Here is a 16,577-nt window from a genome sequence, read left to right on the forward strand (position 1 = left end):
TTTGGTTGACCCAACAAATTTGGTTTCGTCAGAAAAACTTTATTTTTTATTGGTTTAAAAAAAATATTGTTTGAATCACACATTCATCAAAATATAAAATTATTTGCCAATTTTCGAAAGAAATAGTCTGTATCATCTCGGAAAAAAAAACGAATTTCATGTTTGCAAAAATGACCATAGCCATGTGTTGTACAAAGTTACAATATCTTTATTGTAGTATTACAGAATATTTATTGACTACTGGTCTCAAAACGAATCTTTTGTCACAGTACAGAAAATATTATATCTGTGCAGTTTATGCCAAGAGTAATCTACGGTGAGCAATTGAGAGCATTAACCATGATAGCCGGACCGGGGTTTGAACCCGGGACCTCTGGAATGCGAATCCAGTGCACTGCGTCTGCGCCACCTCGGTCCACGGCTGTTATACTGGAGAGTCGATTGAATAGTCCGGTGACCAATTCGCACGGCTGTCTGCTTTCCCCTAGCGCCGCAATGTTAAGACCGGAAATTACGATAGCACCTCGCGTCCGTCAGCTGGCGAGTGATTTACAACAGTCAGTTTGCTCGGAGCTGCTGGGTTGTAGCCGCAGTTAACCGCTTCCTCATGATGTGCGACTGCAACGTCGACCGAAACGTCGGTGATATTTTCGTCTTCGACGCGGTAACAAACCAGAAGCCAAGTAACTCCAGACAATGGCCGCGATAGCGTGCGATCTTTATCTCTTATTATTTTCTGCTCTGAAAAAAAAATTTTGGAGAACATTTCTCATGTACTTTAAGATTACTATGACAATCACGTAAGCTATGCACTAATAACTCATTGAACTCAATATTTTTTCAGTCTGGTAATTATTTTAAAAATTTCAGAGTTATAATTTTTAATTTTTTACACTTCTGTGAATCGCACTGTTTTTGTTTCAAAAGACAACTTTTAAAATGTGGTTAAAAATCGTTTAAAAAATGATAATGTAAGCATCTAAAGAATTAAGCTAACTTCAAACACTTCTAATGTAATAAAAACCTGAGCCGCGAAACCCTTGCAGTCATTTTGAGGTTATAATTTCATCCGTCCGTCAAAAGTATGAAGTTACCAAACTTTAAACGGACAGAAGGGTGTCAATTTTTTGGCCATATGATTGGCTGCAGGTCACGGGCTATTGTCACTCCGGCTCAACTCGATAGACCACTCACTCGTTCGTGCATTGTTAAACAATGTTACACGTAAACTGAAGTCATCAGGTGTGGCCATACATAGTCTTAAACGATTATGGTAATTTCAACCAGTGGACGATATGTCACGGAAAATCCGTTCAGCCTTGATGGGATAATCAGTACAACACACTGGAAAACAGAGCCCAGGAATGTAATATTTGGTGAAAATCGATTTAAAACTAGAGAAATTAATTTATAAAAAAAATTCACGATCTTGTTTATTTAAGAGTAACATTTTCCCACAGTTTTCAGTTGAACTTTGTTTACATCTAGAAATGTTGTAGTTATTTACTACAGCCCTGTTAATGAGGCACAGTGAAAAACATGTGTGTAGAGGTATTTGGCACGTCGGCTGGGACTGTCATTTTCGAGTGATTATCCTGGTTTTAGTATTCCAGGCGAAGCTACAATAATAATACCTAACTTCTGGTTGATATTGATTGAACGCGGCCGGATGCGACTCGACAGCAAGCAGCGCCCGGCCCTCGCCAGCGCTTGGTCCGACGCAGGTCCAGGTGACGTCACGGCGGACCCCCCAGTCGGAACCTTGCCCGCGCCGCGCGATGGCAGGGAGGTTTGTGTTCGCAGCGACGACGTCCCCAGCACCGACCCAGATGCCGTGAATTCTCCGTTTATTGCGGCGCCCGGGCGATCAGGCGCGCCGCGCGTTCCGCCGACACTCGCCCGGGAGGGGGGGGGGGGGGGGGGGAAGAGCGCGACGGCGATGCGAGGGGTTCGCTACACCCGCGCCGACATTCCGCTGTTCCCGCGCAGCTGCGATTAATCTCACGGTGAATGACGACGAGCGTCAAAATATGCACGGCGCTCGGACACGGGTCGCGAACACGGCTCTCTTCGGCGCCGTCTCGGGGCCGCTGGGTCGCCGAACTTCCGAAGTCGACGGGTCAAGGGCGTACGTCCCGTTTCGTGCCACTGTTTTACATTCACGTTCCACGCGGTGAGACCTGCCGAATTTTTGAGTGGCCGAACTTTCACAAAACAAAAATAAAATAATTACTTATATATCGTAGTTTTTGCACAGTTAGCGGGAAAAATTGCATTTTTAACAATTTCGTTCAGTATGGATAAGGAGAATGAAACGTTATGCAAAAAAGCCGTTTCATTATATGTTTTAACCTTTCGCTATGCAAATCGAATGATTCAATAATCGACGTATAGCTTCTCCATCAGCTAATTCTAGCGGCTGGTGCGGAAACTATGTTTGAATCGCGTCCAAAAATATATTTGAAGACACAATTTTCGTATATTTAATTATTTTCAATTTAGTTGTTTACGGTGCAATGTTACATAGTCATTTTGCCCTCAACTTTAAGTAAACATGTTCTCGTAAAAAAATATTACTTTTCAAAAGAGCTCAAACCAAGCTATGAACTTTATTATAAAGTCGTAAAAATATTCCGCAGAATGTCCAACAATGTCACTGATGAAAAGAATGCGCGACAGTTTGGTTTGCACAGAGGCAACGAAGCAACTACCTGATGGGCCTGACAAAGACACCCGCAGCACTCTGGTACTTCACAAATTTCAACAAGCAAAACCTACCAAGGTAGTTAGAAATTTGATGTGTGTTCCCCCAACCACCAGCGAGTTTGTCAATCATCAACATTTTCGACACAAAGAGAGAAGAGATTCTCGCTAATCCAGTCACTGAAGATTGAATGTCGAATATTAAATTCGTATTTTTTTTCAGACAGGTGTTAATCGTTATTCTTAGCAATGTCTTGGCAAGTTTCGGCCCATAAAAATCATTTTTTCAAGTGATTATTTAAGGAGAATGATTTTAATAAACCTAGTTGTAGCATGAAAAAATCTTAGCTTCAAACTTCGATTTTTATTCACCTTTGTTTAAGAAAGAAATGTGTTTATAAATAGCGTTAAAGAAATAAGCCAAGGAAACAATTATAAATATGGTAAATTAATAACCATATATAAATGGATTTTAATAATGACATTGCAAATTGAGTATGCAAAAAATGAAGCGGAAACTATTAAGTGTAAAATAACTGTTGAGTTTGATAAATTTTTCAATGTTTGGTAAAATAGTAAAAAGTTCAATGAAGTTCAGCAACTCACAATAGGCCTAATATCGAATTTTATTGCATTAATAGCGATAAAGTGTATCACACAGAACATTACTCGGTACGAACTTGAGACCAGAGAAGCATTGTTCTTAAAATAATAAAAGTCTGTGTTAGAGTATCGCATAAACATATAAAATGTCTTTAGTCTAGGTTGTAATGAAAATTCATGAAACGCTCATTACTGGGTTTATATTCTGTAATACTAAACCTTACTATCGATGTTAACCTTTCGTTATAGTGTTAAAATACATAAGGATAAAGTAAACCGTGGCCGTAGTATACAATGAGATGTAATTGCTCATTAAAGTATATTCAAACATTGTTTATTCTGCGTTACTGTATACAATAGTTTTCAGAGGAGGCCAAAGGGTAGTGTTGAGCGCTGCGGACCCTAGCGAACCGGTCGAACAGTGTCTGAGACTCCGTGTTTTTTGTGAACTGAGCGTCGGTGTTGCCCTGCCGAAGAGAACGCGTGGAGATTACGTCATCCCGGGGAACATTCCAGAAGGTAGGCTCGCCTTGCAGCGTGTAAACTGCACTGCCTCTCTCTCCGTCGACGGTAGATAGCCGTGTGTTGGTTTTATTGAGGTTCGATGATAGGTGCGACGGCTCGCTGGTGCCTCGAGCGCGGTATCGCCTCTAAGCGCGAGGCTCTGAACTGGCGCGCAGTCTTCTCGTCGTGCACAGGACAAACAATGAAAATTGAGCTGTAACAATAACATTATATAGCGGAGAAATGAAGATAAAGGAATAATGCAAGGCCTATTAACGCTTTGAAGAATTTTAACCGGGCATTGAGTGTCTAAAAATAACTCTGAAAACACGCGTTTTGGTCATTTTCACTCTCCTTAAAATACAGTTTAAAAACGAAATGCGGAAACTGAACTACCCAACCGCCCGAAGCGTATTCTTAAAAGCTTTTGGTAAACTGACACCACAGGGATATCTTGAATAGTTTTAAATTAGCGATGTTTCTTCTGAAGCCCAGGTAGACAGGGCCCTTAATTGCCCCTCAACTTGTTTCAAAAACACTTTTTTTACTGGAAACTTCTCAACGTATATGAGATCCGTTTTCGAAAGAAAAAATCTTCAAACTATGAGGGAGTGATTATTTCAAGACTTTTAGCATATTGTAAATATTTGTACGTATATTTTCAGCGTATAAGTACTAGACAAAATGGTTGTTTCCACACTGTTGTATCTTAAAAAACCCTTATAGTAAATTATGTCCATAAAAGAATGTCCCAGTTATAAATTTTAATAGAATCAACTGTAAGCATTGTAGAGTTTTTGTTCAAGGTCGCAATGAAAGAGTAACTCACACAGTTTTAGATCAACGCATGCGCGAGAGCTACTTTGTTGTTTTCTCGCTTGCAGCGACACCTACGCAAAATGGCCTTTAGTAGAGGTTAAACCTGTAAATTTTATTTGGCACCAGGATGGCGCCCCACTTATGGGAATCTCTTTGTACGAGAGTGGTTGATCGTCGAAGTCCCGGACCGCTGGATCGGTCGTAATGATCGATAAGACAGAGAGCTCTTCTTCGCTGGCTTCCTCGTTCACCTGACATAACGCCATGCGATTTATTTTCCTTTGGGGCTTTATAAAAGATTGTTACTTCGTTCTGCCGCTGCTTAATGATTTGCCAGAGTTGAGAAACAGAATTGAAGAAACCGCTGTTTCCATTACTCCAGACGTGTTAACCAAAGTGTGTGAAGAATTAAACTTTAGGTTGAATGTGTGTCGTATAAATAAAGGTGCACATATTGAACATTAGTAAGTAAAACTAGGTAAGTTAACCTTCAATTTGAGGGATGATTTGCTGTAAATAGTCTCATTAAAAATATTATAATATACATTTGAAACTGGGACATTCTTTTATGGACAACCTGTCGGTCCGCAGAACCACCGAAACCACGAGTATTGAACTTAGTCACTCACTTTCCATGGATGAAGCCATAAGGTCACCGCTTAGTTACTTCGTAGGTACACGCAACTTGAGGAAAGTAGATACTGCCTGCTCTCAGAGATGACGGAGCATTTGATGCGCTTGTCGGTGTCGACCTTGGCGCTTCCTTGTTTCGTTACTAAGGAAAATAATAATGATTACAGATAAGTGGGCCAGTTAAGTGATTTTCAGGAATGATGTAATAAACGGGATGTTTAAAATTACCATGCCAGCCTCAGTTCTGGTTTTGAAGTAACTGGTTGGATTCTCGCCTCAGATCCGAGTTTGTTTAGGATTTGTTTTTGACGTGACAACGTCTAATAAATCGATGAACGCCGGCTGCACGCACGAAAAAGTGTCCCGTTACGCACATTGTTCCGTTACGCTGTGTCCCGTTACGCTCATTGTTCGGTTACGCTGTGTTCCGTTACGCTGTCGGCGTATGCAGTAATAATAGGTTACGTTACAATTGACTAAAAAATTATGGTGATTCATATAATTGTTTATAGATATTTGATTAAAGTTTATTTATATGAAAACTTGTTCATAATTATATTTAAACTTTATAGCTAAACGCCAGGTTTTAAAATTAATTACAAGTCATCTGCACGTGAACTGTTTCGTCAACTGTTTATAAATTGAAGTTAAAAGTTAGTGTGGTTTTCATTGCTTATTACAACAACAATTTCGGCAATAAAGGTTAATTATTCTTGCATTTTAAAAATCCGATTACTAGTATAATTTCAAGTATTTATTCTTTTATTATTAAAATAAAAATGATTCAATTTTATTCATAAAAGTATGCAGTCATTTCATCAATGTTTTGTTATGACGTTGTCACGTTAAACTATCGTCCGTAAACCGACTTTACAGACAACCAATTTTTTTTTTCAAACCGTTAATCACTAAGTCCGCAGAACAAAGGCGTAGCTGGTAATATAGTCTTTTTAAATAGTATAAATAACATTTAAATTTGTACGTTAACCTCACTACATCTTGCTAATTCAATTTTTTTTCCTCCTGGTCGAAACTAATACGAACCATTCTTAAGATTAAAGTATTCACCAATAAAATATTACTGAGTAAAGACTTTAAAAAGGTTTGCCACTTATTAATGTAACATTATTTGTTAGTGTTTTATTTTTTAATTATTTGCAGTTCTTTCGATCATTAATATTATTTGTCTGATTAAGGATTTGACATTGTGTTTCTGGTACGCATGCAACGTCCTATATATCCCAGGTTTTCGTGTCGTAAGTTTGTGGAAATAGGCGGTTATCTGATGTTTTCAAACGGAGAATATAATTACGAGAACAGACGATAAATGGCCTTTGGACAGATAATGGCATTAGTTTTATGAAGGTCTAACATGTTATACGAATGACAGTAATAAGTAAGATTTTTTTTTTTTCGTGCGTAATTTTACATCCACATGAGCTTGCCCTCTCTCCTTACGTGACGAATTACCAGAGCTTTAATTCACCGCTGATGAATTGCACGCTTCTCCCGCGTAGCTCCGGCATCGGCGAAGCAAATGTGCGGTGCGATAACGGTTCACACCCGCGGGGCGTAAGTGCGCGGGCGCGACGCCCCGGCACGCGCGCGCGGCCGTGATTGATGCGCGGAGATAGCGCGCGTATCGACGGGAGGATCAAATGCCAATTCAGCTGTACGACCGCTCATTGCTCATTCTGGCGTCGCCGCCAGTGACATTCCTCGCGCGGGGGGAGTCGTGGAATGATCCTATCATTTTACTGCTACAAAGGCTAATAACCAGTCAGATGCAGACCCCTGTACTCTTCTGAAATATGTATGAAACGCGAGTTTTTTTTTTGTGTGTGTTTTGCATAGCTTGTGTTAGATTACTGGCAGTGCCACTTTGAACTTTTGTATCACGTTGGTTTTTTTATATGTAGTTTCCACACGGCAAAATTATAATTAATGAATTTTATGTTTTTGGTCACAACATAAAAAACTAAATCATTATTTCAGGGTGATATGTCTTGCATATTTACGTCTAGGACTTGACGTCTAGTAAAGTCAGCCATAACAGGTGTATAATTGCTGGAAAAGTAAAGTAATTATTTAATCTGACGAAATATTCATTCATAGTTTAGTTCTGCTATAACATTTTGTTTTATGGGACGAAAAATTTTCAGTTTTGTGTTTCACTGTTTAAAGTGTTTGGAACATGATTTACCGCAATTTACTCATAGTATTTACATTAGGTATATTGAACACTAATAAATCACAATATTGCTGCAGATCGTTTTACTGATATAATATTTTCTTTAGTTCTAAGCAAGCAACAGCGTATAGCTTAACCCTTTCGGTATATTTGTCCAATGTAGCAGAAAATTTTTATTTTAATGATAAATGGAGTTTATAAAAAAATTATAATGTTTGGGTCATAGTTTACATTCTAGTGGAAATTAACCTTAATGACTATGTTCATGAACTGTAGTTCTATAATTTTTTTATATTCCGGGTAAAAGGTAACAAGTCACATTTTGGTGATTTTTAGTTTATTCCAGCAATAAACTCTTAAGACAGTATACTTAGAATATGTAATGCATTTTTAATCATTGGCAACTATGTTGGTAAATATGTTGGTAAATAAAAGAATAATGCAAGAAAAATTTAGGTATTTAAATTCAATTTTTATCTAACAGTTTTTTGTTTCTCCTGCAAAAAGTTAATTCTTGACTTGTTACCTGTTACCCGGAGACCGTCCAATTATATTTTAACAATTTTGTAATATCCAAAAAGTCCAAAAATATCGTTAAGTTATAAAACAAAGACCAACAATTTTATATCAGGATCTGATAAATAATTATTGAAAGGGTGAAGTATTAAATTACGTATTTGAAATTTGAATACGCAGAGGTTTATCCCAGTCACTTAATGCGTCAGAGACCTGTCGAGGTTTAAAAACTGTTACCGGGCAGGAAAAAGGACCGACAGGCATGGCCCATTACGTAAATTCACCGCTGTAAAGTTTTCGACATCTCTCAAGCGGCATGCAGAGATTAGAATCAAATTGAAAGTTAACTCCACTTCAACTTGTCTTGAGATGTCGGCTCCAAGGGACCTCCGACGCCGCCCATGATAAATTAGTTTGCCAGCCGGAATTACTTAATGGGGCGCTAATTGGAAGAGTTAATTACGTCTTTAAAGAAACTTGGCGAGATGGAGAAGTTTAACTCCGCCATCGGCGGGGCACTTACCTAAACTTGGCCCCTCGCACAATTGCCGCACTTGCGAGAATTCTCGACTTGTCCATCTCTTTTTGTCTGAGCGTGAGTGACCGTCCAGGTCAGCTCACGAAAGCATCAGGTACTTTACAACATTGGAAAACTTTTTGTTTGCAGAAAATAATTTTTTTACGTGTTACGTACTTAAATTTTGCATTTTTTTCCTTGAAAATATTTTAATATCCTAATATTTCGTGAATAAAAGGACGCAATTCAAGGACAAATTTCAGCTTCCAGGTTCAACACGAAAAAAAAATTAGTTTAAAATATATTTCTCTACATTCTTTACGTGTACTTTCCGCCAATTATTTCAATACTATTATTTTACAACAGCGATAAGTTTTGATCTGTTGTAGAATTTCGTTCATTTAAACATTATCCTGACGCTTAGTGTTTCAACTTTAATTCATTGTTTAAAATTTATACCGTCAATTTACGAAGAAAGCTGGTTAGATATTATCCAGACATCTTCGTACATTTACGGACACTGAGTTCACCTATATTGAACACTAATCCAAAAGAATATGAATGGTGTCTTAGCAAAACATTTAAAAACTGGTTAAGTCTACAGTAAGAACATTCTTCTTTTGCCCACTCGTGTGTTTACCTTTGTTTAGAACGAAATATGCAATGGGAAAGTCATAATACAGCGCAGTTTCAACGAAGATTCATTGACATGAAATTATAAATAACACTTAGTTCATTTTAGATAAATTCTTTGTAGTAAAGTCTGTAAATTTACTGTAATTTTTAAATGTGTACTTTCTCTATTATTTGCAATAAGCCAGTTGTTGAGCAATATCCTCAAAGGTGTACAGCAACAGCTTCTTGAAGCACTTTATACCACAAGTCGTTATACAAATTCTTTTTTTTTTTGTGATGAACCTGCAGCCAAATTTTATCGGTGAAATTCAGATCTACCCTGTATATGTTATTCGTTTGGTCTGTTATTATTTTTAAGCGTAATTTAAGCTTATTCTTTGATAGTTTATCACGTAACCAAAAACTTAAGAAAAATATTATTTTAATTGCACATGGGTTTGCTGTCTAGCCTGTGACTGACATAGAAGACAGATGATCCTTTAGGTCCCTTCAAATTGTTATGAACTTAAACGCTTCATAAATAGGTGTATTCTTACTCTGAGGTGTGTGCAAATTCCACTCAAGCAATTTTAAGTTGCCACGAACACAAAATAAACTCTTTCATTAAACTCATAAGGGCTAGTAGCTGTTCGTTTGCAGGTATATTGGCTGTTAATAAATGCACTCAGTTTAATGATGTAAAGTGGTTCACTCGCAGTAAATAAAATGTTTCACTTGAATTTAAATATATAAATAACGCAAAAGCCGTTCAAAATCAAGGTGTTTCGAGAACACAAAAAAAATAGTTTTTTGTGATATCTCCATTGAGCGACTATGCAATCTTTATCAACCGTGTGTAATCATCAATTAATTATACCTTGTGCTGCTTCTGCTATTGATTCACAGTTAATCTGTATGAATCTGGGGCAATTAGAGACCCTCGATCAAAGAAGTTGAGACGCCTCAGAAGTCAGAAGCCAATGAACAGGTGACGTTTTGCCCAGGTATGCAGAAGATCGGGGAGTCTATCCTAGAGGTCACTGAATCAGCAAATTTTTTCCATAACCTTGCTGAGGCAACACAGCTGCCTACCATGTGACCTTTCCCGAAGAGAAACTGCCAAACCCACCCAGTGTAGCTGACGCTTTGGGACATGGAACTGCATTTCCTGTTTCAATGTTGGCCTTAACAGGCACGTTATTAGATCGGAACACGTTTGATTAAAGTGCTTTGAATTCATATCCACCAAGGGACACAATAAGCTTTTTCTCACTATTGATCAGGTTGTATGAATACTTAATGAGACCTATCAATATACAATATGTGTTTACAATGTGCGTTTGTGGCACTGCGGCTAAAACTTCCTCGGTGTTGTTTTGCTGAATATTATTTCGACGATTTTTTTTATAGCGCACAATTCAGGTCTGTCAAGAATGAAATCAGTAAATTTATTGAAATTTATTATGTGAACAATTGATGTAGTAACTGTCACCCGATTCAAAAGGATGGTGTGTGACATCAATCTAAGTTATAATCAAAATGAAAAATAAAACACAATAGTTAACAAACGTAGAAAAAAAAATATTTTTTTAAGATTAATCAAATCAATAATGTATAGAACTGTCTATACCTTTCAGTAATATATCAATTTGGAGTACATTATGTTGCTGCTAGCCTTACAGCCTTTTTAACATGCGTCCTCCTGGTTAGTTACCCTTTGGACAACTCAGTCTACTAAAAAACTAGCAGTTCAGTAGGCAACACAGACTATTTTGTAAGTATTCGCTCCGCCAGATACTTCGTGGTGTCCACAAACACGCTTTTTCAGAAACCACTTATATTTCATAGCCCCAAATAAACCGCTTTGTGGCCGCTACGGAATTACTTTGTTGTCAGGTACAGATACTTCGCAGTGAGACGTTGGCGGGAATCACGTGGTTTGGGGAAAGACATATTTATTTTTAACCCCTTCTCTCCTCCTTCATCACCCCTCCTCACTCCTTAACACCGCTTAACATTATCGACAGCGAGGTATTTGGAGACGGTAACACTGAACAATGAAATTCAGGACAGTGCCACGGGCTGCGGTGAAGAACCATCCTAGTATATCCCTGGAATGACTTCGAGAATGCGATTCCATTGTCTAACCAACCACGCAAGCTCTCTCTATGGGCCGCTTACTTGAAACTACAGATGCGTAGGAACTGGTAAAAAAAATCCACATGTTCATTGACCCCTTAGGATTCCCAACCATACAGTCCTTTACCATCGCCTGTTAATTTCCCGCCGACTCGCGAGACCTTCTAACTGGAATAGCCGTGATTCGAATCGTCGTTCCGATGAGGAGATTACAACTGATAAATGGAACACAAATATTTATGCAAATTTACAGATATTCATACATTTTAAACATTTACATGAAAACAACTGTATCACTATGAAATAGTGTGCGCAGTAATACTGGGTTCGGATTCTTACCCGGGTATTTGTGCTTTGTGTTGTCCCAGCACCACCAAAAGTTAAAGTGATATGTAAACCGTTTAAAAAGCGACTTCACCGAAATCTAAAATAAATATGCAAAATATTAGTTAAAATTGTCGTTACAGGTTTTCTTGAAAATTTTAATTTTGTCAAGTTTCACGAGGGAAGGTCCCTCGAATTATTTTTTTTTTTTTTGTTCCTGTGGGCTATTCCCTACCCCACAAGCCACCCGATATGGCCCTTCTCAAAATAGTTTCATCCCCGCGAAAGTGTGTGCCATGGGTCGCCACTGCGTGGATGCATCTGCAACTAGTGGTGTCGGTTAGTTTAAGGCGAAAATGTTTAAGGAGCGTGGCCAAGTGACTGTTTGAAAGTTGGCATACCTGGCCGAGGTTGTCGAAGCCGTGGCGGCGCGCGATGAGGTCCGCGCTGCGCGCCCCCGCCGGCACCAGCACCGCGAACTGGTTGTGGAAGACGGGCTGCTGGCGGGCCAGGGCCAGCCCCCAGCACGGCCACAGCCACAGCCACAGCCACAGCGGCGCCATCGCCTTCAGCCGACTACCTGCGGCGTCCCGGGGCCGCCATGCCTCCCTCTGCCTCTCGCCGACCACACTGCGCACAGACACAGGACAGCTCCAACAATGTCCTCCCCCCGGCGTCAGGTCTTCATCTCGCTGCCGATGGAAGGCGGGAAACAACACCGCAGCCACAGAGACCAGCAAAATCCGTGTTATTATTGATTTTATTTTGGCCATAATCTAGACTGAAATACTAGAGCCCGGAAAACTTCGTGCATTAATTTCGTAATATGCTAAAAATTCAAATGATTATACCATTTTGCTGCTTCTGCAATCGGTTCGAACTGGATGAATCTAAAAAAAAATTATAGACTCTCGATCAAAGAAGTATCGAATTATAAGTTGTCCAGTTGAGAGTTTTCACAAGTCAGCAGCAAATGAACAGGCGAGTTTTGCTCAAGGTATGAAAATTATTCTGCAGTCCCTATGAATGACTCGAGCCATGAATTTTTCGTGAAAATATTCGTGTTAATTCATTGTTGCATTGTCTGTGTGGTTGGTCTTTTTTTCCTGCAAGTCTACTGTCAGCACACCAAGCATAGTCATCCAGTGAGGCAGCAAACGCGTCCTGGATGGCCCGGTCAAATAGGGCATCTCGGCATCACTTGCAGACGACCGCCGATTACAAAGGGAACAATCGCCAGCGCAGACTTACTTTATTGCAGTCTAATGAGCGATCAGAATTTTTAGTTTTTCACGAAAAATATGCGCCCCTGTGAATGACTCTCATCACTGGAGTAAAGTTTATTTGATACTTCTTGTAGGATTAGAGAACGATGACAAATATCTAACAAATCATATTACCGAATCATGAGCAAGGAGAGAAACCGAAATGTGCAACAGCCAAAGGACACCTGCGATTTCCTTGATTATTAGAGACATGCATTTTTCGCGAACCAATCTGCGCACTCGTTGGACTACAATAAGGTATGACCGCGGGAACAGTTTACTCGTTGTAATTGGTGGATATCTGCAAGTAAAGGCATTGCCACATATGACAAGGCCAATCAGAACGTGTTTGCTTCCGCACAAAAATTGTTATTCGTGTGCTGAAAGCAGACATGCATACCTAAGGAGAATGCAACCAACCACGAAACACAGACCATGCTTTAACATCTTAACACATAGATAGTCCCGAAATATTTTCTCAAAAAAAAAAATAAACACCCCTTTTGACTACGGATGTATTTGTGGATTGTAACCTGGCACCCGAAAAAACAACACGCGGAATTTGCAGGTCTCTAGTATAGTTTGTTTGTAAAACATGATAGCTAGAGACCGCTGAAATTCGCGGATTCATTTTGTAATATGATAAAAATTCAAATAATTATACCTTTGTGCTGCTACTGCTATCGGTTTAGTGTTAATCTGTATGACTCTGGTCCAATTAGAGTCCCTCGATCAAAGTATGCAGAAGATCGCGGAGTCTGCCCTGGAGGTCATTGAACCCGCGAATTTTTGCAATCCCTAAAATCATCTCGGCACGACGCCTCTTTCCCCAGCAGCCTTGCCTGTGACGTTTGGTGCAGCTGTCCGGTGCTTGTCGCCCAGTGCAACCGTCGCTGCCGTCCGTCGAGATGCGCGAACCGCCGCCGCCGCGTGACCGCGCGACACTGCCCTGCCTCGCCGGGGGCGAGGGGTCGATCTCTCGCGCACCCCCTCCCCCAATCCGCGCATGCGCCCGCGCAGTTCCGCGCCGCTGGTCCCCCGCTGGTGTCTCCTCTGCCGAGTGCGTGGAGCCCACTTCAGGCTAGACTCGGCCGGCCTGTTCAGAGCCGTCGAGAGGCCCGATCAAGAGGGGCAAATCCCCGCGGCCCTGCACCAGGAGGGACCCCGTTCGAGTTTCCAGATCTTTATTTTAATGCTTGTTTTTACCGTGGTGGGTTGAAAATTACAAGTCTTTTCGTTAATACAATTCACAGGAATGCTTACAAGTAATGTGATACGCGCATTTCAAGTTTAAAGTTATGGCAACAGTAGTGTTTAGAGTCTTCAGATTTTTATTTTAACTGTAGGATTTGAAAATCTGTGCATTAGATGGTTAGGAAGGGGGCCAACATATTTTTTTTTGTCTCCAGGCCCTTGGTTTATCTCGATGGCCTTGCATACATGCAGCTCAGACCAACTGCTTGAAATGACAACAGTTTGCTACACCATATTGTTATCTACACGATTTATCTTTAAACCTACATTTAATCAACTATATAGGCCTAGACTGCCTGTCTTCCAAAATTTATCGAACTCTTTTCATTAATAAATACGTGATTCAGTAATAATCATTTGGTAATGAAAACTTTTGCATTATAGTAAGATTACTGAAAGGTAAGCCATGAAAAAGGTTAATAAGTTTTTTTTCCTGTTTTAGTTAAAAATATTTCTAAATCTTTCGGGATCACAATTTATCTTACTAAAACGTAAACTATGTCCACCTGAAAAAAAATGTAGCTTTAAACAGTGAATGATTTTTTGAAATCATTTCATTAGTTCTCGAGTCTACTTCATGTAAAGAAAATTGCTCTACTCTTTCTTTGTAATATTAGAGTACATTGTTTAAAAATAGCGGAAGTAATTAAGAACTAAAAAATGTGAGTGAGTCTTTTAGTTCTCGCTAGTAATGTGTAACATTTAACCATGAAATTAAATGAAGAGTTCTTTTAAATAATGCCGAGAATGATAGATACACGTAAATTGTATTTTTAACTACATTTCTGGACGTGATTTACACGTAGTTTCCACACAAACACACACACACGCCATTATAATACGCTGCCGGAGCAGCAGGGAGTGATATTATAAAATATGAGTAGCATAGCCTAAACGCATCAAAATATAAATGTTCTATTGGTGGTGGTGTTAAATTACGTGTTATTTAGAAATGTTTTATGATAAAGCTATGTGAAGAAAATCGGCTGGCTATCGGCTCTCGCCTACATCTTCTATATTGTTGTTATTAGCGAAGAAAATTTGGGGGAAGGGGTTGAATCTCTAAATAATGAATTATATCTTTCATGTTCGGAGTAAGTAGACACATAAATGGTGATATGTTGAAGCCGCTATTTCTCAGGTCTAAATCTGGAATTATATATTTAAAAGAGTTCATTAAATCATAATATAGTTTTTTTTTCAAGAGTAAAGAATAAAATAATTTATGAGCAAAAAAAAACCAGTGCGCGAGTACAGCGGAAGACATCAGTTCGCATATATTTTAAAATAAACCGCAAGCGAAAGGAAGAGCGAGCGCAGAAACAGGCGTTGCTAATACACGTCCTGTCTCGCGCAGCTGCCACCCCGAAGAGCGCCCGTGGTCGAGTCTCGCCAGCTCCAGAGACGCCAAGCGGGGGGGATATATGCCACCTCGCGAGAGTAGAGGGGGGGGGGGAGGGGGAGTAAGGAGCTGTCAGAGCAGCCGCCGGCTGGGCAGAGCCCTCGGAGAGGCTGTCAGAGGCAGACAGCGAGGCGCCCGCCAGCTCAACGCACGTAACGCGTCGCATTACGCCACTGTACATAACCCGCAAAGCAAACACAACAAACGCTTTTTTTTTATTTCCCCTTGAAGTGGAACTTCTTTTTTCAGACGTTACGATAAGTCGAGGCAGTTGTGCCATCAGAGCGTAGCGCAATGGTAAAAAAAAAAAAAAATTGTGCGTGTACTTATTTTGTTTGTTTTTGTTTTAATGTTTCTTTTGGAATGCAGCTTCTAGTTCGAAAACAAAATATTCACAAGATATCGCCGCGTTCCTAATGTTATAAAAAAAACGAAGAACCGACAAAATATTAAACATATTTTGAAGCCATCTTTGTTCCAAAACAATTTTCTGGGTTAATAAAACATATTTCCAAGTTGGGATTATGTCTTGTTATGACTTTTTAAGTTTGCAACGTGTATTCCGGGATAGATTCACTAACACAAAGTGCACGGGTGCATGCTGCCATGCGCGGGTCCGCCATCTTGACGACTTCGGCTCGTGGCTGCAGCAGAAACGCGCGTGCGCACTGCACTTCCAAACTTTTACATTTCTGTTGTGCGACGTGCGCAAATTTCATTGCATTTCGGTTGCTTACCAAAACGTTACCTTCAACGTACATATATATATATATATATATATATATATAACTTCAAAAATGTAATGCTTAGAGCGTAATGGAAAATGTAATGATCAGGAAAAGAGTGGTGTGGCTGCATTTCTATTCGTCGCCATTTTTGTTCCAATTGCGCTTCTATGGCGACACCGATTAATTGGTGGTGACGAGGCCTTGTAGCTGCGGATACGTCAACTGCGTCAGACTTTCATTATAAGTTTTTTTACTCCTTTGCTCCCCCATCAACTTTGTTAGTTCAGTGGTTTATTCTAGCGTATCTGAATTTTGAACCATGTACTGAACTAGCTATATGCATATATATTTCAACTCGTGATAT

At 39.7% G+C, this 16,577-nt stretch overlaps 1 protein-coding gene across 1 annotated transcript in view; it reads right to left on the bottom strand.

Annotated features, from left to right (window-relative positions):
* The window catches only part of LOC134542276 (furin-like protease 2), a 562,458-nt gene extending 549,486 nt beyond the window's left edge, over window positions 1-12,972 (bottom strand). The window contains exons 1-2 of the mRNA XM_063386419.1: window positions 12,965-12,972; window positions 11,966-12,194 (exon numbers count right to left, since the gene is read on the bottom strand). Of these exons, the coding sequence (XP_063242489.1) occupies window positions 11,966-12,194; window positions 12,965-12,972 (237 nt within the window). The remainder of the gene's footprint in view (window positions 1-11,965; window positions 12,195-12,964) is intronic.
* Between the last annotated feature and the right edge of the window lie 3,605 nt (window positions 12,973-16,577).

The sequence above is a fragment of the Bacillus rossius genome (assembly GCF_032445375.1).
Source record: "Bacillus rossius redtenbacheri isolate Brsri chromosome 4 unlocalized genomic scaffold, Brsri_v3 Brsri_v3_scf4_2, whole genome shotgun sequence".
NCBI lineage: Eukaryota > Metazoa > Arthropoda > Insecta > Phasmatodea > Bacillidae > Bacillus > Bacillus rossius.